At 43.0% G+C, this 26938-nt stretch overlaps 1 protein-coding gene across 14 annotated transcripts in view; it reads right to left on the bottom strand.

The window, feature by feature from the left end:
- Nucleotides 1-861: 861 nt before the first annotated feature.
- Nucleotides 862-26938, bottom strand: part of ANKS1B (ankyrin repeat and sterile alpha motif domain containing 1B) — a 730881-nt gene continuing 704804 nt past the window's right edge. For 9 of the 14 annotated variants that reach the window (XM_026648980.1, XM_026648978.1, XM_026648977.1 and 6 more), the window contains 3 exons: nucleotides 23957-24094; nucleotides 8434-8601; nucleotides 862-1335 (listed from right to left, as the gene is read on the bottom strand). In XM_026648980.1, coding sequence (XP_026504765.1) covers nucleotides 1225-1335; nucleotides 8434-8601; nucleotides 23957-24094 — 417 coding nt within the window. In that variant the 3' untranslated portion in view covers nucleotides 862-1224. The remainder of the gene's footprint in view (nucleotides 1336-8433; nucleotides 8602-23956; nucleotides 24095-26938) is intronic. The other 5 variants (XM_026648981.1, XM_026648979.1, XM_026648990.1 and 2 more) reach the window with 1 other exon arrangement.

Raw genomic sequence — 26938 nt, forward strand, 5'->3', positions numbered from 1 at the left:
TTCTCCTATAATGATATTTGCACCGTTATAATTCAGTTCTACATAAATATACATTATGGCATTATACAAATACTCCACAGACATTAAAAAAATTAAAACACTTTAAAGAAAATGTAAGTAAATTTCATTTAATCAAGCAAATGCTTAACCATTTTTGTTTCATGAAAACAGATTTATTACTTTGGAATTTTTTTCTCTTTCTTTATTTATTTAGAAAAATGTCTGCAGAAGAACTTCTTTCAAACAAGCTTTCTTTGACAGAAACCTTGATAGCAAAATCTGTAGTTTTGATTATGTTCTCTAGAACCGCTGTTGAGATTTTTAAAAATACTAGTAGAATTCATGACTTATAGCAACATTAAACTGTGTAAATTGTTGTATGTGTAGTGCAATGACTAGTCTGCTTCTATTCTATTCCCATCAGATGAAGCAACTAGTGCATCCACCATTGATATTTTGCTAAAGGTACAGTAGCAATTGTTTAGTCAACTTTAAAATAAACAAAATCTTTCATAGTTAATCTGACTTCATCTCCCATAAATATTTCTATGTTCTCCCATAGTATTCTCTTCCATAAAAATATCTAATACAAGATACATTTTCTGTGCATTATTAATTCCTCTTTTTAACTAATCATAAAATTCTCATCCTTTGTCACACTGTGATAGGTTATTTTTTAAAGAGGATCAAAGGACACTAATGATTACATATAAAACCGGCACACACAGAAATTGGGGTAACTAATTTCTTGTTATTTTATTCTTATTTTTAATACAATAAAGAGTAATTAATTCTTAGGCGTTCAGGGGTTTCACAAATATTGTATTTAATAATTCTATTTCAATTAAAACCTGCCAAGATTTAAATAACCAACCAAATCTCATACTCATAGGCAGCATTAATGTTAGTTTAGAGAACTTTTTAAAAAGTAGAATCCTAAAATAAGAAATCAAAGAAAGCACTGTGGCGGAGTCACAAGAGGACTGCTTGAAAAATATTTCCTCACTCTCCTTGCAGACTGTAATTTAAAAGTCTTCATATAGTGTCATTCTCCTGTCAGTGCTGCAGGAAGAAATGATTACCAGCCTTTTTTTTGTTAGTTACAAGGCCACTCTTACAGTGCAGTCTTCCTCTCTACTGGATTGAAACGTTGCCGTAAAGGAAAGGCTGTGCTGTGACTACTTGGAGTGCAAGGCACAACAAGAACCAGAGGACAGTTTTGTATCAGAAAATTGTAGTTTCATACTTGGTATTAATTCCTCTTTTGGCTTCTTGTCCAGGTTCTACAATCCACGGTAGATTGGCAAGAGTCTTTTGTTCAGATGGATCTATCTGCTTTAAAACAAATACAAATAAATACACACACTTAATTGGATCAGCACTTTTGTACAAAACATCTCAAGTACTAGTTTTGCATCCACTGAAGAGGTCATAGAATAAATCCCATGGTTTTACCATCACAGAGAAATCTATAAGGGACTATCACTTACTTGTAACTAAGGTTTATTAAGGGCTTGATCCTGAGATATGCTCTAACCTTTTTAAATACACCTCTACCTCGATATAACGCTGTTCTCGGGAGCCAAAAAATCTTACCACGTTATAGGTGAAACCGCGTTATATCGAACTTGCTTTGATCCACCGGAGTGCGCAGCCCCGCCCCCCCCGGAGCACTGCTTTACCGCGTTATATCCGAATTTGTGTTATATCAGGTTGCGTTATATCGGGGTAGAGGTGTATAGAGCCAGATGACAGCCCCAGTGGCCAAAATTTTTTCTTTCTTAAGATAATCTTTTACAAAGCAGAGCATTCTGACATTCATCACAAAACTGCAAGTTAATTACCTTATAGTAACTGGAGGTTCTTTGAGATGGGTGGTCCCTATCTGTAGTCCACTGTGGGTGCGCATGTGCTCCATGTGACCAGAGCTGGAGACTTTTGAAAGCAACGTCCATTGGTCCACGCATGCACCCTGGCTCATTTCCTACCTCCAACCAAGGAGATAAAGAGCAGGGCGAACTGACCACCTCTCCAGTTCCTTCTCTACCGCAAATCAGAGAAGACTCAAAGCAAAGGGGAAGGAGAGCGGGCAGTGGAATACAGAAAAGGACCACACATCTTGAAGAACCTGCAGCTATTATAAGGTAAGTAACCTTCTGTTCTTTGCATGCTGGTTCTTAAGTGTATTCCACTGTGGGTGACTGACAAGCAGTATTCAACCAGGAGGAGGTTGCGAGGCTATAGGTGGCAGAGCCGAATGAAGGTCTGCCGTTCCAAAAGATGCATCAGCAGAGGAGTCCTGTACCAAAGCACAGTGTCGCGCAAACATGTGGACAGAGCTCCACACAAGTGATTTACAGATGCTGAGTAAAGGCACCTCTTGAAGCGTTGCCATAGACATTGCTTGGGCTCTTGTGGAATGAGTTCTTACCCCAGGAGGTGGGGGAAGATTAGACAGTTGATAGAGCAAACTACAGCCTGAGATCCATTTTGAGATTTTTTTTTATAGCCTGACCCCCTTTTCTTCAGAGTATGTGTTTGGTTTTGGGAAGAACACAGGTAAGTGAATTGTCTGGTTCAGGTGAAACTCAGAGACTACTTTGGGGGTGAATTTAGGGTGTAAACATAATGAAATGTTGTCCTTATGGAATATAATGAAAGGAGGATCCGCCATCAGCACTCCAAGCTCTTCCGGCTGAGGTGATGGCTACCAGGAATGCACCCTTCAGGGACATGAGAGAGATATGGAGGAAGAAGCTAATAGTTCAAAAGGAGGCTTGGTGAGTATTGAGAGAACAAGGTTCAAGTCCCATTGAGGAGTATCCCCCCCCCTTTTTTTTTAAAGGCGGAAAGGTTCTGCTTAGGCTTTTCCAGAATCTGCTAGTCAGTGGGTGTGCAAAGATTGAGTAGCCCTGTGAAAGTGGATGGTATGCACTGATTGCCACCAAGTGGACCCGTTAGGAGCTGACGGATAAATCTGTTGTCTTTATGGAAAGGATACAGTCCAGAATGAGAGCAATACCTGCAGCTTCTAGGGGTGTGTGTCGTTGATGTGCTCAGACAGAAGAACGCTTCCACTTGGTTAGGCAACATTTCCTAGTGGAATCCTTCCTATTGTTAAAAAGGATGTTCTGTACAGATTCAGAACATGATTGCTCTAAGGATGATGCCCATCCAAAAACCAGGCTCTTAGATGAAGCGGATGTGGGTTGGGATATTTGATCTTGTTGTTCCTATGGGTCAGATCGAGAATGTTGGAATAATGATCAGTGCCCGAGACAACGTGTAGGAGGTTCAGGAACAAAAACTGTATGGACCAGTTGGGGACAATGAGAATGACTTGTGCCCTGTCCTGCCAAATCTTGTGCAAAACTCGAGACAGGAGTGGTAGTGGCATAGGGAAGGCATAATTCAGATGGTTTGACCATGGAAGCAGTAGAGCACCATCCTGTGAGTGGCAGCCTATGGCTCCCCTGGAACAGTATATGTTGCATTCCATGTTTGTTTGGTAGGTCAACAAGTCCCTGGTGGGGGAGGCTCCCAGAGAGCGAGAATATTGTTCATCACAGAGTCGTGTAGCTCCTACTTGTAATCAACAGAAAAGTGTCCGCTGAGAGAGTCCACTAGCACATTCCGGTTTCCTGATAGGTAGACTGCTGACAGGGTAATCTGATTGCTGATGCCCCAGTTCCACAGGCTGACAGCTTCTGCACATGGGGGATGGATCTCGCTCCTCCCTGTTGGATGTAAAAGACAGTTGTGATGTTGTCCAACATTATGAAGACATAGTGACTTTGAATGACCAGGAGAAAGGCTTTGCAAGTCTTTAAAACTGCTCATGGCTCTAGAACATTGATGTGCATCCTGGACTCTCGAGATGTCCAGGTGACTTGTGCTTTATGGTTGTCCATGTGCATACCCCAACCCAACAGGTAATGATCATCCTGTCTGGTGCAGAAGCGAGGAAGGGGACACCAACACATACCTAGTGAGGATTCTTCCACCATAACAGGGACAGTTTCACTTTAGTGGGAACAGTCACTATGGTGTTCATGGATTGTTGGTTTGGCAAGTACACAGTTTGGAGCCATGCTTGTAGGCAATGAGGGTAGAGTCTTGCAAATAGCATGACATAAGTACATGAGGCCATATGGCCTAGGAGACAGAGACAGGTCCTGACAGGCACTCGTAGGTTGCTTATGACCTGGTCCATAATAGTGTTCATAGCCTGAAACCTGTCCTGGGCAGGTACGCCCTTGCCGTGGCTGAATTTAAGGAAGCCTCGATGAAGTCTAACTTCAGTGTAGGGGTGACGATGGATTTTTTCAGCATTTATGCTGACCCCCCCAAAGAAGAGAGGAGTTGCAGCATTGTCAAAGTCAATGGACAGGCCTCTTGGCATGACCTGGAGCCAATTGTCAAAGTGCAGATGATGGTGCAACCACGATGTCTCATATAGTTTTCTACTACAGAAAACACCTTGGTAACTACCCCAGGGAGGTAGCAATGCTGAAAAGGAGTACTCTGTATTGAAAGTGGTCAGAGCCCACCATGAATCTATCTGAGACAGTGTCTGTGAACGGGGTGGATGTCCACGCGAAAGTAGGCATCCATGTCAAGAGCTGTAAACCACATGTCCTTTTCCAGGGATGGAATTATAGATGCCAACATCACTATAAGGAACTTGAGTTTGTGAATAAAGAGGTTGAGATGGCAGAGGTCCAGAATGGGTCTCCAACCGTCCTTCTTTTTGGATATTAGGCAGTATGGCAAGTAAAAACCACCCCCTTAGTACTGCAGAGCAACCCACTCTATCACTCCACACTGTAAGAAATATTCCACTTCTTGCTTGAGACTGTTCTAGTGCAGTGGTCCCCAAACTTTTCAGGGTCATGCCCTCCCTTACTGCTGTCCGTGCTCCCGCCCAACTGAGGCCAGGAATGTTGGTGTGACTCAGAGCGGGGGATGCGGACAGGGTAAAGGGGGTCGAGGCTGGGGCTGTAGCTGGGAGTGGGTCTGGGGCCAGGGCTGGGAATGGAGCCATGGTGGGGGCGGGGCAGGAAAAGATGGGGCAGGGGTGGGGGCTTGGGGGAAGGGGTGCAGTGGGGGTGGGGACTGGGGAGACCGGTGGTCACGCACCCCCTGGGAACAGGGGAAGTTGGCACCTCTGCCCCTCGTAGGTTTATAACCTCTCTCAAGAGGGAGGGACCCAATGGTGTGGGAGACTCTGGGTCTGGGGGAAAGTGAAAATATCCTCAGGAGGAGTGTAGGTCTCAGCTCTTCCTGGAGTGAGAAAGGTCCTGGCCACCCAAACCACAGTCTGTGCCACAGCTACTGAAGACAAAGATGGTACTGTGGCTAACTGATGCTCTTAGGTGATTGGTCTTCATCGGTGCTGGTGAATCCCAGGGTTTGTGTTTGGGGGGTACCAGAGGCACCAGTGTCCTCGATCACAATCCAGTGCTGATGAACACCCTTGACTTGAGGGCTTTCTAGTCATGATTTGGAACATACTAAGTTCTCTTGGTTTGAGCTTGCTCAGTTTAGGCAGGGATGAATCTGACTTCTTTGAAGTGGGTCTGGAGGAAGATTTAGCCTCATGCTTATGGGAATTCTCCCAGCTCTCCTGAAAAGACCCCACTGAAGGATCTGTGGGGGTAGACTCCTTCACTTTGGACTCGGACCTTGTGGCAGGAGATGCACTCCTTGCTGAGTCAATCTGATATGAGGGGCTGGGGGTTCCCTGGCCTGGGTCTGACTGAGGCTTCATGGCCTTTTCTATTAGGTGCTTCCTAAGGTGAAGTTCCCACACTTCCTGGATCTGGCAGGGGAATGAAGGGCAGGTATTGCACCTTGCCATGATGTGGGTGTCCCTGAGGCACTACAAGCAGTGTTGGTGGTCAATGCTGATCAAGAAGAATCGCGTGCAGGAAGCCCAAATTTTGAAGCTGAGAGTCCTGGGCATAATGCGGTACCCCCAGGTCAGGGAGACTAAGTAACTCTGAAACACTAAAATGATCAGATACAAACTTTAAAACTCCAGAACTATGAAAACTATTTACAGATATGTATATATATTCACAGAAAAAGGAGAAAGCTGAAGCTTTGGACTCTGGAGGTTCCAAACCGAACTATGTGGCGGTGAGAAGGAACTGGGGAGGTGGTCGCCCCACCCCATCTATTATCTCCTCAGTTGGAGGCACGAGGTGAGCCAGGCACGCATGTGCGGACCAACGGACACTGCTTTCACATTTCTCTGGTTCCATGCGTGTGGAGTGCGTGCATACCCACCGTGGAATACACATAGGGACAAGCACTCCAAGAAGAACAATACCTCTGTGCCATTTTCACACTTCAGAAGGGAGTTTTAAATTGAGTTAAATTAATAACATATATACTGGCCATGCTCATTGTTCCATCAGGCCTTCATTTGGGAAGGGGTATCAGTTTAGATGAAATAACAACTTCACCAAAAACCAAACTATATCTGAACAATGTTTATTTTAGGTTAGAAATGTGGCTGCCTTCTTTTCAGTCCCGACAGATGCTTATTAGATCTTTTGAGACTTCAATATTAGAGCTGATCACATTTCAGACTTTCCAGTGCACAGAAAATTTTGACGTTTTGCAGTTTAGTTTCGGCCTGAGTTGGATGGGTCAGTTTCCCTGCTGCTATTGAGTGGTGGCCACCAGTAGAACTGACATGAATCAGCTGGGGATCCTGACAGCCATGGATCTGGGGCAGCTCTGCCATGCAGCTCCCAGGCCAGCTGGCTCCCCGACCTGCCCAACTCCCATTCCTGTAGCCTGCGGCGCTAACTGCCCTGGGAGTCCAGCTCAGCCTCCAGGAGCCTGAAAACCCCCAGACTCCCAAATCAGCTGGGGCTCTCAGGACTTTCAGGTTGCCTGCTGCAGTGCTGGGATCCTATACCTTGAGAGTCACATCTTGTGCTATGGCTCCCAGAGATGCCATGCTTCTGACTGCAGCAGCAGGGAGCCTGGAAACCCTGAGAGCCCTGGCTCAAGCCAGGGTTTTAGGGCTTTCAGGCTCCCCGCTGCTGTAGCTAGGAGCTGAGTCACAGTTCAAGCTGGGACTTCCAGGATTTCCTGCTCCACTACAGGGAGCCTGGAAGCCCCGGGGTCCCTAGACCGAGGCCAGACCATATGGTTGCCCAGGAACCATGGACCCTTGAAGCCCACTGTTCCCAGCAGAACCATATCCATAATTTGACAAAAATTAATTGAATCCAAAGTGTTTTTGTGAAACATTTAAGCAAGTCAGCATTTTTTGATTGAACTCTTTAGTTGGACAATTCCTGACTAGCTCTACTCAAGCTAGATTTTAGCAATCTCTTGGACTGCTGACTGTCTTTAGAAAGAAGTTGTGTGTATGGTGAGGGCCAATTAATTCTGGGACATCTTTAAGTTCTACATGCCCCAAATAATATTTGACTAGTACAACCAGTACCCAAAGATGAGACTGAAGACCTTTCCTTCTTAAGTGGAATGTCACTATAGATAGTGGTTTTGTTAGGAATTGTGGAGAGTGAGATCAGGTCAGGGAACCTGTTTTGGCTTATGGAGACAATATCAGAAAGGCAGGTTGGGTTCCAGAGAAGAGGAGCTTTGAAAGCAGGGAGACTGTTGAGGGTCAAAAGACAGGAAGAAAAGAGAATGAGGTGGTTCTGATCGGAGGAGAAAGGTAAAAGGATAGAATATGAAGAAAGGAGGAAAAGGAAGATAATTGAAAGTTCAGTCAAGTCAAATTAGGATTCAGTTGTCAGAGGCCTTATCTGAACCAAAATTCTGTGCCTTCAAAATTTGCCAGTCATTGATTTGCATCTGCAATGATCCTGTATTGGGGGAAGTCACAGGCACTCAGAAGACACAACAGGATTATTGTGCTAATACTTGATTGTCCTCAGAGGTCTGGTTTTTGGTTAATTTTGAAAGATGAAGATATCAATGTTATGGTCTCATACTGGTATCAAAGCTAAACAAAAACGGTTAAAATACATCAAGCTAAATTTTGTGTTGATTTACACCTTGTCGCAATTTCAGTGAAGTCAATGTGATCGCACAGGTTGTAAATCAGAGCTGATTGTAGTCCATGGCATTTAAAACAGCTACATTAACACATGGAAATAAACACTGAAACACGTCAAGCAGTGGAATAACAGCATAAGAGATGCCTGACTAGTACTACATATACAACTCCTTAAGATGGAAGGGTCTAAGATAAAGTGTTGCAAATTGATGGTATGCTGAGATTCTACAACTCCTTGCAGACTGACTTTGGAGTGATGAGTGGATGCGGCATAGCTTATCTTGGGAGGTGCTTTTCTGACCAAACAAATATGTAAACTACTATCAGATTCATGCCAACATATTTTTTTGTATAGCTGGGTTTTGATTTTCTTATTTGCTACTTACCACAGACTTTCGAATACTAACACGTGGTTTTGGAATTGGTTTGGTGGGTTTATTTTCAAAGCTTTCTGGGAGGGTTGAAGAATGGCCTCCTTTTCGTGCTTGTAGTGCGAGCTGGTAGGCTACCTCGAATGCCTGTCCAAGTGTTAGAATTATTTCATAGGCTAAATTCTGGAACAACAACAAAACATTCAAAAATAGAGTTAGGAGACATTAGCATTTATGAATATTAATTAAGGACAATCCTGCCTAGTGCAGTCGGGTAGACTTTTACATGCCTATACTGTACAAGTCAACGCTACTATATAAATAATACAAATACACTGAAGATGGCCTGCTAGATCTTTTCTATCTTCAACATCTGTGATTCAATGTATATCTATCAAAGGGCAACCAAAGTGTGATTGGCCTTAGTGAAAGGCATTATTCAATTATTGTACACAATCTCTCAATTGCTAAACATTAAAACAGTGACCAGATTAGGTTGGTGTGGCCTGCTGACACCACATTACCAATACATAAATTGATGTTCTTGTATTTCTTCTCTGTGGTTTCATTCTGTGTTCCAGCATGATAATTCAAGGGAAATTCTTGTAAGTTTTATTTTAGTGACAGATCACAGAACTGAGCCAGTGGAAGGGGAGGGTGAGCCAAATCACATGCTTCCTCAACCAAGTCTGTGTGCATTATCCCCCAGCTAACCTTCATTGACTCACCTTCAAGATGCCACCCATCTTGTTCCATTGTTTAACATTTTAGCCAGCTCTGCTTCAAGCCTGATCTCCTGACATGCCCTTCTTCAAAATCTGCAGTCTGAGTCATTACTTCCCTCCTCTTGTGTCTCTGAACACTCTGAGCTGCACTATCAGAGAATAGCAAACGAGCAGGAGGGAACTCCACTTCAGTGAGCATTTCCAGAAAATCTGAAGGAAAATGTTACAAGTGCACCCTTCACTTTACTGGGCCGCAAGTTGAAAATGGTGTGAGCAACATTCTCAGTCTTTGTCTTCTGCAGGAACTGGCCAAAGGGCACTTGGGTGGTCAGATTCTCATTTAGAACTAGAATATCAGAGACAGGGCCGGCTCCAGGCACCAAGCACCCAAGCTGGTGCTTGGGGCGGCACCTGGAGGGGGGCGGCGGCGCGGCGCTCTGGCCGCGGGGGGGGGGGGGGGAGAGCCGAGCCCCCGCCGGGGCTCGCCGCCCTCCTCCCAGGGCTCCGGCCGCCCTCCCCCCCCGGCGCCCTCCCCCCGGCCGCCGGGGGGAGAGCGGAGCCCCCGCCGGGGCTCGCTGCCCTCCCCCCGGGGCGCCGGCCGCCCCCCCCTCCTGCGGGGGGGGGGGGGGGGCGGCCGGAGGCTTTTTCGCCTGGGGCGGCGAAAAAGCCAGAGCCGGCCCTGATCAGAGAATCCTGGGAGGTTACTGTGCACTGTTGTGTGTTTGTTATCAAAGAAGTCAGATTTTTAAGAATAAGACCACTGGGTGACAGCATAACTAGAATAATATGAGTGCTCATTCATTGAGTATATGCAAAATGTAGGATAAAATATTTGTTAAAGTAGGTGCTTCCTCAAAAAGGGAATTGGGAATTTGGATTGAATGGATTAGTGTGACCATTTCCTTTGGTTTTGAGTAATGTGGGTTCAACTCCCCTGTGGAACCTTTGAGCTTCAGATATGCACAAAACCCAAATCTCAAAGTGAAATTTAGTGGAAACCACCATGCTTCATTCAGTTTCAGGTTGAAACCATGTTAAACCAATCAGCCATACATTTGCACAAGCTCACTGAAAAGGTTAGTGAAGCCTTCAGTTTACCATGTGTGTGTTTCTAGTTTCTAGTAAACACTAATGAAGCCATACACGATTTGCATAAATATAAAATCTGCCCTTCACTAGTTAGACCTTATAATTTTATCCTATCTCCTTACTTCAAACCATAAGGCAAAGCCCCACTGTCGTCGTGAAGGTATTCTCTCTCTTGCTCTTGTAACACCCACTTTAGGAACAGTGTACCAAATTCAGACCTTCTGAAAGCAGGTGCATCTCCAATCACTTCTGCTAATAAAAGGGGCCAATTATTCCATCAGTTGCACAGGTGCAACTCCTACTGCCTTATGTGACAGTTGCATCCATGCAAATGATGAGATTAATTGTAATTGGGTCCCGGATTTGCATTTGGCTCATTATAAAACCTTCTTCTGAAGCATCCAGCATTGGTCATGGTCCAGTGATAGACTAGATAGAAAAATTTACTTTTTAATTTGTGCATCCAAATGTGATCAGCTGCTGTCAAGATCCCTGGGTAGGCTGGCCCTGCTAAGACCCTTTTCCAGTCCACTGAGTTCACTCTTTTCAAGTGACATGCCCATGCCTTCGCTTCTGTTTGGGATGGGATCTCATGAGCCAAACACTTTCTGACTTGGTCTCTGGGTTACACCCCCTAGGTGCCAGTCATACTGTAACAGCATATGTTTGCAGTGATACAGAAATAGCTTATTTAAAACAAAGCAGGATTTATTTTTCCAAAATGTACAAAGTGCCTCGAGAAGTGGATTTAAAATAACAAAGAGACCTATATGCATATTTCCTTACCTAATCTTAACCTCTATCTCTATAGCTCAGGAAGGTCTGTCTTATTCCCCATCTCTGAGATGGGAGAACTAGCTTACACTTCATGCTGCATGCGCCTCCTGCCTGTGAATGAGTTCTTCCAGTGTGTCAGCTTTTTCATTGACACCCCCAGGGCCAGTTCTCCCAGCTCACTCACCCTCCCCTTCCCTCTTCTAGGATCTTTGGGGTTTTAGGTCTACTTTGTTCCCCGGCTTAGCCTTAGGGAAGTAAAGACATTCTAAAATGGATGGTGCCAGCGAGGTAACTTCTCCCCCTAGCTGAGGGCCCAGTCATTGTTCCCTTAGCTGCTTTGAAAGTGTGTACCTGAAGCTGTCTTATATCTTAGTACTTGTGGTGTGTCCTGCCCCTAGGCCAACCTCAAGCTCCAGTCTGTCTTAACCTTTTGCATTCAAGTAGGCAGCAATACAAAAATTGAACAGAGAAACCAACTCATCCATAGCATTCATAAGAAATAACACAGACATTTTCTCAGTTCATCACAGTTGCTATGATCACATCCACCATAACAAGCTGTTCAAGGTTTCATACCTTTGACACTGAAATCAGCTACCTGAACTCACAAGAGTAGGGCCAACCACTTGACTTAGGGAAACCTGGTCAGAACTGGTCAGTGCTGCAGATGCAGTTTGCCACCAAAAATTCAAAGGTTTTAAGGCCTAAAGGGATCGTTATGCCAATCTAGTGGGAATCCAGCTGAACATAGGCAACAAATTGAGAAACCCATTGGTCATATTTGCCACAAACGTATAATACATATTATGACTCCCAATTGATTGCCTATGCTAATGTCACAAGATTAAGACTTTAGAGACACATCCTGCACTGCTGTAGTAACATGACAGTGCACTGTCCCACAAGATTGGATTAACTGTAGTGAAGATTATATATTGATAAGGAATAAATTGACAGGACTGGGTAGAATAATGGCCCTGGAAAAGTAAGTTCAGCACTATTGTGATAGTGCACTTTATAGTGTGGCATACAATGTCATCAGGACACAGTCTGCACTGGATAATTATGAGATGACAGAGTAGATGGGAACATAGAATATGCCATGCAGTGACAGAAGAAATGTCCAGCTAGTCTGGGACCCTGCCTCCAGTAGTAGTTAAAAATAGTTCAAGAGATGCTGCAAATTATTTTCCTCTTTAGCACATTATATAGTGGGACAACAGCCATGCCCAGAACCTGAATAATCCACAGAGGCGCTGGACATGCAGTAGTCACATGTGAACAGAGGTGTGCCTGGTAAATATGTTCAACTATATCCTAGTAGAGAGAATGGACCATATTACATTAAAGAATATTATGTCTGTAAGTGGGAAAGGAGTCATACATTGTGTATTAAGTTAGAGAGCACCTTGAAACCAGGCAAGGATGCAATGGAATTAAGGCTTCTGGGGATTTTTAAAACAGGAAAAGCCAACTGCAGAAAAATATCTAGCTACAAACTGGGTTAGTTTTGGGGATTTCTCATTTACAGTGTGTATTCAATACTGGAATGGGAATACTGTATTGAAGTTGACCAATATGAGTGCCTTACATGTGCTATGCCTGAGTAGGGGAGTGGAAATGCCACAAGGTTCCCTTGCAGAGTTTCCACTTGGGGTGTTTGTGGGGGGAAACAGGTTTGGTCCCAGTGGCATAACCAGGAGGTTCACCACTGAATAATCAGTGGATCCCCCAATATCTGTGGAGGACTTCAGCCTCCACAGCCCCCTTCAGGCTCCCTGGAAGGGAAGCACAGCTGTTGGACCCATGCGCTACTTGGGACTCCTGCAATGGCTGGTGGCCAACCCTTCGCCCAAGGATGATTGAGAAGGAAAGTAAGTAAGTTAATCCTGCCAGGGTATGTCCAGAACATGACAAAGGAATTCAGAAGAGGTGGATTGTCTTGTTTTGTTTTTTTGAAGTTCAAGTTGTAACACGTACATGCCTCAGCATGCCAGCCTGACCCAATAGTCTCCTGTCACTTGTATTCTAATTGTTCTATTACTATTTTATATTTGTTTTATTTAGGACTGTCAAGCGATTAAAATTAATTGCACTGTTAAAGAATAATAGAATACCATTTATTTAAATATTTTTGGATCTTTTCTACATGTTCAAATATATTGATTTCAATTACCACAGAGAATACAAAGTGTACAGTGCTCACCTTATATTATTATTTTTATTACAAATATTTGCACAGTAAAAAACAAAAGAAATAGTATTTTTCAATTAATCTAATACAAATAATGTAGTGCAATCTCTTTATCATGAAAGTTGAACTTACAAATGTAGAATTATGTAAAAAAAAAAACTGCACTCAAAAATAAAACAATGTAAAACTTTAGAGCCTACAAGTCCACTCAGTCCTACTTCTTGTTCAGCCAATCCTCAGACAAACAAGTTTGTTTACATTTGCAGGAGATAATGCTGCCTGCTTCTTGTTTACAATGTCACCTGAAAGTGACAACAGGGTTTGCATGGCACTGTTGTAGCCGGCATCGCAAGATATTTACATGCCAGATGCACTGAAGATTCGTATGTCCCTTCATGCTTCAACCACCCTTCCAGAGGACATGTGTTCATGCTGATAACAATCGTTCTGCTCGATAACAATCTAAAGCAGTGCGGACCGACACATGTTCATTTTCATCATCTGAGCCAGATGCCCCCAGCAGAAAGGTTGATTTTCTTTTTTGGTGGTCGGGTTCTGTAGTTTCCACATGGAGTGTTGCTCTTTTAAGACTTTTGAAAGCACGCTCCATATCTCATCCCTCTCAGATTTTGGAAGGCGCTTCAGATTCTTAAACCTTGGGTCGAGTGCTGGAGCTATCTTTAGAAATCTCACATTGGTACCTTATTTGCGTTTTGTCAAATCTGAAGTGTAAGTATTCTTAAAATGAACAACATGTGCTGGGTCATCATCCGAGATTGCTATAACATGAAATATATGGTAGAATGCATATAGCAGGAGACATATACTTCTCCTCCAAGGAGTTCAGTCACAAATCTAATTAATATTTTTTGTTTTAAATGTTTTTTTTCCATCAACATGGAAGCATGTCCTCTGGAATGGTGGCAGAAGCACGAAGGGGAATACAAATGTCTAGCACGTAAATACCTTGCAATGCTGGCTACAAAAGTGCCATGCAAACGCCTGTTCTCACTTTCAGGTGACACTGTAAATAAGAAGCATTATGTCCTGTAAATGTAAACAAATTTGTTTGTCTTAGCGATTGGCTGAATAAAAAGTAGGACTGAGTGGACTTGTAAGCTCTAAAGTTTTACATTGTTTTGTTTTTGAGTGCAGTTATGTAACAAAAAAAAATCTACATTTGTAAGTTGCACTTTCACAATAAAGAGATTGCACTTCAGTACTTGTATGAGGTGAATTGAAAAATACTATTTTTAAAGATTTTGCCCCCTCCCCCCCCTTTTTTTTGTATAAAGAGGACCTGAAGGGTTTCTGCTGTTTCATAAAGATTTTTTTTTCACTTCTTTTCTTAAAGCTCAGGATTGTCAAGTCTGGTCTTCACTGGTGTGGTGGAATGCTGCCTGGTTTTACTAGATAAGCTTTTCTGGATGTATGTGTGTGTCTCTAAAAGCTTACTGTGAGCTAACACATCTCAGTAGAAAGAAGGGGGCAGGTTAATAAGGCTATCCAGTGTCCCAAATATGGGAGTGAAAATAAGTATTAGCAAAACCAACAAAAATACAGTGGAGTTTTAAACAATTGACTAAAAATCCCTTCCCTGCTCAACTGCTAACTTTCAGTTTCTTGTCTCTTGGGATTTCATAATTTCCCTAGTTCTCAGTCACAAAAGAGTCTTCAAGGGCATACGAGCCCAGAATTTCTCATGTAGAGACAGTCAGGAAACTTTTTGTTTTTTAAATAAATTTTTCAGGCTGCCTTTATTCATCATAATGAAGCAATAAAACAGAACGAGTCCAGTTTTTCCTTTTGAAGGTCACCTTTAACATTCCTCTTGCTTTTCCATGTGATATGGATATACATAGGGCCCAATTCTCTGACCCAGCCTAAGAGTGTTCAGTGCAAGTCTAGAGGGATGCAAAAGAAGGAAAAGGTGGCTTTATGTTGTGCAGGCTTTGGTCTGGTCTGGCATGAATTAGAGCAGGCTGAAGGCTATTCTGATCTGTGCCGGCTGCTTTCTATCCCCAGGAGCCATGGACCAGCCGAGCTAAGGGCCTGTGCCCTGTGGTGAACGGGAATTTGGCATAGGATCTACCATGGTGACTTTTTATTGTTGGAGGATCCCTCTGTGGAGGAGGACATGCTTCAGTGGCAAGTGAAACCAGGTTTAGGGCTGCTTTGTGCTACTGGACAGTGCAAAGCAGCCTTTGTTGTACTGATGAATCAGGTCCCACTTTTGTACAATATTCTCAAAGTCTGATGTTTTGGGTATTTTCATGCAGAAACATTACTCTGTATGTGATTGTGCTAAGCTGCACATAGTCAGCCCTGAATACTAAATATCAATATCAAATATCACTAAATAGCAAATCTTGTAGTTTACCTCTCCTTACATTAAATTTGATTTCTTCTCCCCAGAAAAATGTGAAATTAGAAGAAGCCTTTTTTACAAGATAAAAGAGGAGCAAAAGTTAAGTATTGTGTCTCTGTAATATTTATTTTATAGTTGCCAAAATATAGTTAGAAATAAAAATAAATACAAATGTACATTTTTCTACTGACACAGTTGGATTTTCTGGAAAGAGCTATTGTAATATGCTGAATATAAGAACAACTTCTGCAGTTATCCATAAATGTGGTATGTAGCCCAGGACTGTATTGTTTCTATGGGCAAAAATCTGCTTGACAGATCAAGCTACCATAGGAACAAACAAGTACTGTACTTTAAATAGAAAAGGTGATCTCAATCTACTGTATGTTTATGTTGTGCATATTTAGCTTTTTTTTGACGGAGCTTATGCTTGCATCAGAAATGTTACATCCTGAGAAAAAAAATATAACACAGAGAGAATATTTGAACAGACGGCACCCTGGTGAGAATTATATAGCAGGAGAATACTATGTTAAAACAGCGAGACATGAAAGTCTATCTGTACATCTTAAAATAGCTATTATAAGTGCTTAACCTCCCCCATGATAAGGAAGATATTGGAATTATCCTGAATCTCTAGTCTCTACTTGGAAGGCAGAGAAAAACTGAATTATATTTACTACATCTGGAATTCTACATGTTTGTGGTTAAGCCTTATTGACAAGAGATAGTACACTGTAGCTATTAGGAGCTTTTCAAAGGATTGGGAAAATTAATAATCCATATTGACTCAATCAGGGCCATTCTAACTGGTTCACTTTTCATTAATTCCACCCTCTTTAATTAATAACACATCTTGTTGACCAAGGCCTAATATTTTTAAATATAAATTTAAGGTTTTTTCTATTCCCTATTCACATCTAATCTCAGCATTAAGAGATGAATCAATACAAATATTTAATGAAAACTAACATTTCTTCTAAATGCCTTGAACAGCTATTTAAAATAATTAAACCTTTGTATTTTACCACTTAGCAACACAGCCTGTCTTAGCAGCTACAGCAGCATGTTCAGACATAGCTGAATTGTTTCTGATGTATCTAACTGATCTATATCCATGGGAAATGTGTTTGAAGAATACATGCACAATATACTCTTTGAGGATTTTACGTATTTGTGCAATTTTTACTCAGGAGTCGACCCCGAAACTCCTCAAGTCGGCATTACTTGGTGGTGAACCCGAGCCAGGGAATGCCATCGGGTTCTTGGCCTCCTTGGCAGGGACCGGTACACTTGGAACTCGTGGGCTTTTCCCCCAGTACAGGGACCGCAGTCGAGAAGCTCCTATTCAATGGCTTCTGAAGGAAGGGCTCTGCTGCCCCTTTGGGCAGAGTGCAATCTGGACTCTGGTACTGAGTATCAGGAGCTGGCGCCGCGAGATCCAGTCTGTACAGGCGTGGAGGGGGTGCCCTCAGCTGGTGCTGGCCTCCTCCTCCTCTTCTCCTGACAAGGCTGTGTCGAGAACGGGCATGTCACTTTCCCAGGATGACTACAAGGCCCAACAGGAGCTGCTGAATAGGGTGGCCAAAAAGTTGGGCATACAAGTGGAGGTAGTAAAGGAGTCCTCCCATAGTCTGGTTGACATTCTGACCGCAGTGGGCCCAATGAGAGTGGCCCTGCCTCTCAACAAAGCCATCATGGACCTGACAAATGCCCTGTGGCAAACCCCTGCTGCTCTACCTCCCACAGCCAAGAGGAAGTACTTTGTTCTGGCTCAAGGATATGAGTTCCTGTATACTCATGCCCCCACCTCCTCCAGATCTCAGATAGTGTCTGCTGCCAGTGAATGAGATCGGCAGAGTTTGCAGGAGGTGACTCCCAATGCAAAGGACTCAAAAAAGGTGGACCTGTTTGGTAGCACGGTCTACTTGACTGGGACTCTCCGGTTCAGGATCACTAACCAACAGGTGCTCCTGAGCAGATATGACTTCAACATGTGGGACTCCATGTTGAAGTTTAAGGACTTGCTGCCACAAGAGGTCAGGCTGGAGTTCTCCTCACTAGTGGAGGAGGGGAAGTCCATAGTGAGGGTCCGTAGTGGCCATGCATAGGAGCTCATGGCTCCAGTCCTCAGGCCTCACGCAGGAGGTTCACCAAATCCTCCAGGACCTTACTTTGAGGGCGCTTCGCTCTTTTCAGAGTAGAGTGATGCGAAGCTCCACAGTCTGAAAGATTCCAGGACAACCCTTAAGTCCCTGGGTTTGTATACCCCGGCAACTTCAAGGAAGCACTATAGGCCTCAGCAATCCTCTCAGTGCAGGACCCAAAGAGGAAAAGGAGCAGGGCCGTTAGACACAGACCACTGCCCTCTTCCTCCTCGGCATCAATGCCTGCCTCTGCCAGACATTTAGGGGGTTCTAAGCAGACATTTTGATGGGATGCTTGAGTACTCGTACCACTCTGAGTTTCTGGATCCTGTTTCCTCTTCATTTGCAGACCACATGTCCCACTTCCTCCAGGCATGGTCGTGTATTCCTACGGATCATTGGTTGCCGAGCATGGCAGAAGTGAGATATACCCACCAGTTCAGTTCTACCCCCCGTCCCACCCTCCCTCCCCATCCCTCTTCAGGACCCTCCTCACAAGCAACTTCTGACCCAGGAGGTTCAATCACTCCTACGGGAGGGAGCTACCTCAAGAAGCTAAAGTTCCATATGGTCTCATTGGCTTCCATTATTCCCTCCCTGGATCCAGGGGACTAGTATACCACCCTCAAATTGAAAGACTCCTACTTTCACATTTCCATCTTCCAAGGCCACAGAGGTTTCCTCAGGTTCCTCATGAACAAGATGCACTACCAATTTGCAGTACTCCCATTTGGCCTGTTGTCAGCCCCACAGGTGTTCATAAAATTCATGGTGGTAGCGGCAGCCTTCTTGAGGAGATGGGGGCAGGATGTGCAAGTCTACCCATATCTGGATGACTGGCTAGTCAGAGGCCAGTCCAAAATTCAGGTAGTGTCCAGCCTCCACCTCATTCACTCCACATTCCAGGCCTTTGGCATGCTCATAAACGCACAGAAGTCTACCCTCATTCCAATAGAGAGGATAGAGTTTATTGGAGTGGTGCTTGACTCCACCCACACCTGAGCCTTCCTCCCAAAAGGATGGTCTCAGACGATAGTACACCTCAGGGACCAGTCCATTCATTACAACAGCCCATTCTTGTCTGAGGCTGTTGGGTCACATGGCCTCTTGCAGATATGTGGTGCAGCTTGCAAAGTTACACCTCAGGCCCCTTCAGACATGGCTGGCTTTGGTGTACTTGCCAAACCGCCACCATCTGGACTCGGTCCTCACAATTCCTTCCCTGGTTCTTGCCTCTCTCAGTTGATGGCTGGACACACTGGTGATTTGCGTGGGCGTTCCCTTCGCACAGCCCCATCCTTCAATATCCCTGGTCTCAGACACATCAGCGCTAGGCTGGGAAGCTCACCTAGGGCTCCTCAGGTCTCAAAGCCTGTGATCTCCAGAAGAGCTCTCACTACACATCAATGGCAGAGAACTCAGCAGTTCGCCTGCCCTGTCAAGCATTCCATTTTGGGCTGGTGCTTATGGACAACACTGCAGCCATGTTCTACCTCAAAAGGCAGGGAGGGTCTCACTCTTTCTCCCTGTGTCAGGAAGCTATCCTCTTACTCAATTCACTTTGAGCCTCATCACCTTCCAAGAGGGCATAATGAACTGGAATATTGCCTCAGCAGGTCTTACTCCAGTCACCACAAGTGGTCACTTCGCTTGGACATCGTGAGGGATGTTTTCCAGAGATGGGGGACTCCCCAGACAGACCTGTTTGCAACTAGGCACAACAGAAAGTGTCACCAGTTTTGCTCCCTGCGAGGCCACAGCCCGGGTTTGCTCACGGATGCCTTCTTGCTCCCATGGACAGATCACCTGTTCTATGCTTTTCCCCCATCCCACTCGTGCACAAGGTTCTGCTAAAAATCAAGTGGGATCGGGCACGCGCCATTCTCATTACCCTAGTGTGGCCCTGCAGCACTGGTTCACCACCCTGTTAGGCCTTTCTGTGGCTGCTCCAATTCCGCTCCCTCTACATCCAGACCTGATCTTCCAGGGCCACGGTCATTTGCTCCACCTGAACCTCAGCTCCCTCCACCTGATGGCCTGGAAGCTCCATGGCTAAATCCCAGAGAGCTGGCTTGCTCGGAGCAGGTTCGCCAGGTGGTATGAGGGAGCAGGAAGCCCTCCACCAGGGCTATGTACCTCTCAAAATGGAAGCGGTTCTCCATATGGGCTTCCCAGCGTGGAGTCTTGCCCACGCAGTCGTCTCTGCAGGACATTCTCTACTATTTGCTTTGCCTGAAACAGCAAGGTTTAGTGATTCCCTCAATTAAGGTCCACCTTGCAGCAATTTCGGTGTTCCACCCCCCTGGTGGTAAGTTGGTCTGTTTTTTCATACGAGATATCCATCCATTTCCTCAAGGACCTGGAAAGACTATACCCCCAAATACGAGAACCCGTCCCTCCATGGGACTTAAACCTGGTCTTATCAAAATGTATGAGCCGTTGGCAACGTGTCCCTTGTCATAGTTTTCATGGAAGGTGATTTTCTTAGTGGCCATTACTATGCCAGAAGGGTCTCGGAGATCCACGCCCTCATGTTGGAGCCTCCATACACGGTTTTCTTTAAGGATAAGGTGCAGCTGCGTCTTCACCCCAGCTTCCTCCCGAAGATGGTTTCCCAATAGGGAGGAACGTCTTCACACTGGACGCTAGATGTGCCCAACTGTTCTTTAGAGAGGTCCAAACCATTCTGTAGATCTACCCAACTCTTCATAGCGATTGCTGAAAGGATGAAAGGTCTCCCTATCTCGGCTCAGAGACTTTCGTCGTGGATCATATTATTCATTCATAAGTGTTATGAGCAGGCAGGTGTTCTGCCACCAGCTATCCTGACTGCCCACTCCATGAGAGCACAGGCATCATCATCAGCATTCCTGGCTTAGGTCCCACTCAGGGCATTTGCAGAGCGGTGACTTGGTCATCAGTGCATATGTTCTTTAGTCATCACGCCATTACTCAACAGGCTAGGGACAATGCCAGTTTCGCTCGAGCTGTTTTATAGTCAGCATGTCCATGAACTCCAATCCCACCTCCTTTGCAACTGCTTGGCAGTCACCTACATTGGAATGGACATGTGCAATCACTCGAAGAAAAAACAGTTACTAACCTTTCTGTAACTGTTGTTGTGCAACAAGATGTGTTGCACATGTCCATTCCACCCCTCCTACCCTTATTTATTGGAGTTGGCCGGAAAGAAGGAACGGAGGAGGTGAGGGATCGGCTGGGCCCTTTATACCAGCGCTATGAGTGCGTGGCACCAAAGGGTGCCAGAGCCACTCCCATGGGTACCACTGACAGAAAATGTTCTGGTGACTGTGCTTGTGGCACGCACACACCTACATTGGAATGGACATGTGCAACACATCTCGAAGAACAACAGATACGGAAAGGTTAGTAACCATTTTTTTCTGATGAGTTTACAAACCACTTGAGATTCACTGTGGTAGCTAGTTACCATGGTGTCCTCAGGATCTCTTGAGAGGTGTATAGCCTTGTAGTTCAGCTATCTATGTGATCTCCTCTTTAAATATAGAATATATTTTATCAAAGTAAATGTAAACATTTGATACAAACATTTTCATGTCACTGTATATATTAGCAAAGAAAGTTTTATACCTTCAGCTTTGTAGTGTGTAATTAATTGAACACACTGTAAAAATCTAAAGATATAACTTTTAGAACATTGCAAGATCGAGCCCCTTATTTTTGAGCACTCTGGCCCAATACAGGAAAAATCTTAAACACACACAATCATAGAAATGTAGGGCTGGAAGGGACCTCAAGATGTCATCTAGTCCAGTCTCTTGCATTGAGGCAGGACCAAGTATATCTACAGCATCCTTGGCAGGTCTTTGTCTAACCTGTTCTTAAAAACCTCCAGTGATGGGAATTCCACAACCTCCCTTAGCAGCCTATTCCAGGGCTTAAGTACACTTATAGTTAGAAAGTTTGTCCTAATATTTATCTAACCTAAATCATTCTTGAAGCAGCTTAAGGCCATTACTTCTTGTCATCCCTTCAGTGGACATGGAGAACAATTGATCACCACCCTCTTTATAACAGCCCTTAACATATTTGAAGACTTATCTGGTCTCCCTTGGTCTTCTTTTTTCAAGGTTAAACATGCCCAGTTTTTTTTTAACCTTCTCTCAGAGATCAAGTTTTCTAAACCTTTTATCATTTTTGTTGCTCTCTGGACTCTCCAATTTATCAACATCTTTTCTCAAGTGTGGTACCCAAACCAGGACACAGTTCTCCCCCTGTGCCAAGTGGAGCCGGACAATTACCTCTGGTGATTTACATACAACACTTCTATTAATATACCCCTGAATTATATTAGCCTTTTTAGCAACTGCATCACATTGTTGACTCCTATTCAATTTGTGATCTACTACAACTCCCAGATCCTTTTCAGCAGTAGTACTACCTAGCCACTTATTTCCCATTTTTAGTTGTGCATTTGATTTTTTCACCTCTAAGTGCGGTATTTTGCATTTGTCTTTGCTGAATTTCATCTTGTTGATTTCAGACCAATTATCCAATTTGTCAATTTGTTTTGAATTCTAATCCTGTCCTCCAAAGTGCTAGCAGCCCCACTCAGCTTCTGTCATCTGCAAATATTATAATCATACTCGCCACTCCATAATCAAAGTAGTTAATGAAAATATTGACCCAGTATGGGACCCAGGAAAGCTCCCTGCAGGACGCCACTAGATATATCCCCCACTTTGACAGAAAACCATTGATAACTACTCTTTGAAAATGGTCTTTCAACCAGTTTTGCGCCCATTTTATAGTAATTTAATCTATTCTAGACTACATTTTCCTGGTTTGCTTATGAAAATGTCATGTGGGCCTGTATCAAAAGGCTTACCAAAAAATCAAGATATATCACAGCTACAGGTTCCCCCCCCCATCCACTAGGCCAGTAATCCTGTCAAAGGAGGAAATTAGGCTAGTTTGACAGGATTTGTTCTTGACAAATCCATGTTGGCTACTACTTATAACCCTATTAGCCTCTAGGTGCTTACAAATTGATTCTTTAATAATTTGTTCCAGTACCTTTCCAGGTATTGAAGTCTGGCTGACTGGTCTATAATTCCCTAGCTTCTCTTAGTTCCCCCTTTTAAAGACAGATACTATGTTTGCTCTTCTTCAGTCCTTTGGGACCTCACCCATCCTCCATGAATTCTTGAAGATAATTGCTAATGATTCCGAGATTGCTTCAGCTAAGTCCTTAATTATGCTAGGGTGATTTTCATCAGGTCCTGTTGCCATCGAAACAGCTAATTTACCTAAACATTCTTTAATCTGTTCTATCTCTATTTTGACTTGTGTTACTTCCCCCCTTATTGTTAATATTAATTGTGTTAAGTATCTGGTCACCCTTAACCTTTTTAGTAAAGACTTAAGCAAAATAGGCATTAAATACCTTAGTTGTCTTGATGTTGAACATTATTAGTTCTCCTTCCCTGCTAAATAGAGAACCTACACTTTCCTTCATCTTTCTTTTGCTACTAATTATAGAATCTTCTCTTCTTGGCTTTTATGTCCATTTCTAGGTGTAACTCACTTTGTGCCTTAGCCTTTCGGATTCTGTCCCTATATGTTTATGCTATTCTTTTGTACTCATTCTTAGCAATTTGTCCTTCTTTACACTTTTTATAGGATTCTGTTTTGATTTTCAGGTCATTAAAGAACTCCTGATGGAGCCATATCAGCCTCTTAACTAGCCTTCTTATCTTTCCTTCACCTTGGGATAGTTTGCTGTTGCGCCGTTAATATTGTCTCCTTAAGAAATTGCCAGATCTCCTGAATTCTTTTTTCCTTTAGATTTCCTTCCCATGTGACCTTACCTACCAGTTCTCTGAGTCTGCTTTTTTGAAGTCCGTTGTCCTTATTCTGCTGCTGTCACTCCTTCATTTCCTTAGAATCATGAAATCTAACATTTCATGATTACTTTCACCCAAATTGCCTTCCACCATTAGAATCAACAGCTGAGAAACAAGAACAAACTTGTTCCAGAGGAAAAATTATTCCATAGAGAAGTGAGGGGAAATGAGCTAACATCTCAGAGAAATACTTTGTAATCCTACAGCGGTGTCATTTCATCACCTAGCTGGCTCTTTCTAAACCTTTTCAATATATGTAACATTTACTATTACTAATTTTATACTGATAATTTTTAATGAAAATGATTTATAAAGGAAATTGTCAAATGAAACAGCTTCCGTAAACTGACCACGTCAAATGCAGTAAATACATGGCAGTAGTGGTGATTAGTCTTCAAGTCTTTAGTGATGTATGCAAACGTCGAGAGGTCTTCAGGGTCTTGTGCAGCACAGGAAATGTTGCGGATTTCATGTTCAGCAATAATATTCTGTTAAAAAAAGAACTAAAGCATCACTATTTTTCAGTCAACACAGGAATTAAGTATAGATGTCCCTTATATAATAACTTTATCTGTTTTTAGCATTTTAAGGCTATAGTCATCCTCTGTACTAAAATATTTCAAAGGTACTTTGTCTTTTAATTAAAATATGATTAAAACACCACATGTTCAGCTTCTTACACAGACCATTGAATTCTGGCCCCTCCAACAGTATCCAAAGTATTATCTAGCATCAATAGTGAATTCAACAGGAAACTGCAAAATCCTGGAGCTTTCCTCCAGTTCTGAGTCGCTTTTCAAATGAGAGCACTGTACAATTTCCATGGTATCCTGTGGCAAAGAGGCATCTTTCATGGGACACACCTGAGAGAATAACTATAATAGACTATTAATTTTCTACTTCTATGCCCATTGATACTGCTGTTTCTGTTCTAACAATCAGTACCACTGCAGCCCACAGGTAGGACAGTGCAGGTGCATTCTCTGGATCTTTGCATGCACAGTTTGAAGAAATTCAATCTGACTCTTCCACCTCAAATAGAATGAACAATACTCATCAATGTACAAGCATGGAGCTGTTAAAGGGGTTTCAGGAAAAGGATTACTTTGGAAAGATGTGGCAATATATCTCAGTTTACTGCCAAGACCATCCTGCAAGAGGGATATGGAGAAATTAAACTGTTCATGCAGAGAAGGACACGTATGTAATGGCCAAATTAAACTACAGAATGGTACTGAGGCAAAGACAAGACATGTCTGCCTGATGTATGAAAAGATGACTTTGTCTAAAGCTTTGGAGAAAATAATGAACGTTTACCTGTGTAAAAATACTGTTGTATCTTTACCTTGTTTAGGCCAAAGGACCCAGGAAGCCAAAGAGGAGGCTGAATTATGGTCATAGATTTAAGCCTTGATTTCAGCAAAGGCACATGCTCAAAGTGAGTCAACGAATAAGGATAGTTTTCACCATATGGGTAAGTGCTTTCCTAAATCATAGCCTTATTCAATGTGGCTACTGCATTTCCACAAACACAGACTATTCCTGTCTGCAGGATGACATCGCTACTCCATCAAAATACTATAGTGCTGCTACACACTGTTTTTTTTGGCACTAAGCATACAGTATTATCATAACATATATGATGTCTAATGTCACAGTCAGTGAGATCTATGGCTAAATGTTGTGTCAGTAACATCTGTGCAAATTAAAAGCATTCTTTGAGCATGTCTCTTTTTTTGGAGGGGAGATTATATGTAACTCGGTCATTTGAATCACTCTCCCCTGTCTTCTTCTAACCTGCCAAGATATACTTGAATACTTGGCAAGTTTTCTGAAAGGCCTATTAATATCTAATTGAGGAAATAATGAGTGAGTAAACTCTGGATAAAAGGGCAGCATTCCAACACTTTTTTATATTCAAATTATGCAAAAATCCAAAATAAGGAAATTGTAACTGAAGACACAAAATAATCCTCTTAATCTTAAACTGTTGCAGCACATTATTTGCTTTCTATTTCTGTATAATGTATTACTCATACCAAATGACAATAAACAATTATTATGACTTAATGGACACCCATTTGTGAAAATCTTTATACTTAATTATATTTAATGTTCATTTGATTTTATGTTGCTTTAGGCAAAACACAATAATATGGTTTTCTTTATATTTCTTTTGTTCTCAGTTTGAGAACTGTTGGCCTAGACAAAGATTTTTATCAGAATTAAAATGATACTAAAAAGCAAGGTTTTAGCTTCCTACAAATAAAGCTGTAATACATTACCATATGATCATGGTGTATTACCAATGTTGCATTAAAGATGAAAAGGGATTAATGCTCAAAAGATATTAGAACTATGTGAAATATTTACCCCCAAATCAGGAGCTACATAATACTCATCTGGTTTCAAGTGTGCTATACGCTTGAAAACAGGTTCATCTCACTGAAAGTTTTGCTAACCCAGGGGTAGGCAACCTATGACACGCGTGCCGAAGGAGGCACACGAGCTGATTTTCAGTGGCACTCACACTGCCCGTGTCCTGGCCACCGGTCCAGGGGGCTCTGCATTTTAATTTAATTTTAAATGAAGCTTCTTAAACATTTAAAAAACCTTATTTATTTTACATACAGCAATAGTTTAGTTATATATTATAGACTTGTAGAAAGAGACCTTCTAAAAACATTAAAATGTATTACTGGCACATGAAACCTTAAATTCGAGTGAATAAATGAAGACTCGGCACACCACTTCCGAAAGGTTGCCGACCCTTGTGCTAACCTTTGTAAAGCTCTCAAGTGACCCTGGACTCAGCATTGAGTAAACCTGCACTGGTTTAGAGCTTTGTGTTTTGAAACTAGTTGAAACTCATGAGAGTCTTTTGCATATTTTAACTTGAAATCTCGTGGTTTTTGGCATTTATCTATACTGAGATTTTTCCTTTGAAGGAAGGAAGGAAGGAAAGAAAGAAAGAAAGTAAGCCGATGAATTTCCATGGTCCAAAACAAACAGCTGAGTTTCACTTTATCTAGTTTTTGTACAAAGTCCTCTCACTCCATAAGGGGTTGCTTGCAATGCCCTAGAGTTCCCTTGGGACACTGCCACAGCAGAACGGTACCCTTGCTGTGTAGGCACTGAAACCATTATAAACCAGGCTGGAAGTACTAAATTATACCTCCAAAGGGGGCAAATTCTGTATATCTGGCCTGTGTGGACTTTTTAAGGGAGCCTGAGTTAAAGCGAAACTGAGGCGCGCCTCAGCAGAGCCACGCTTGGCCAGAGGGGAGAACTAAAGGGCAGGCACAACCTATGACACTCCCTTTAAATGGTTG

The sequence above is a fragment of the Terrapene carolina genome, unplaced genomic scaffold (genome assembly GCF_002925995.2).
Source record: "Terrapene carolina triunguis isolate 2854851 unplaced genomic scaffold, T_m_triunguis-2.0 Scaffold68, whole genome shotgun sequence".
NCBI lineage: Eukaryota > Metazoa > Chordata > Testudines > Emydidae > Terrapene > Terrapene triunguis.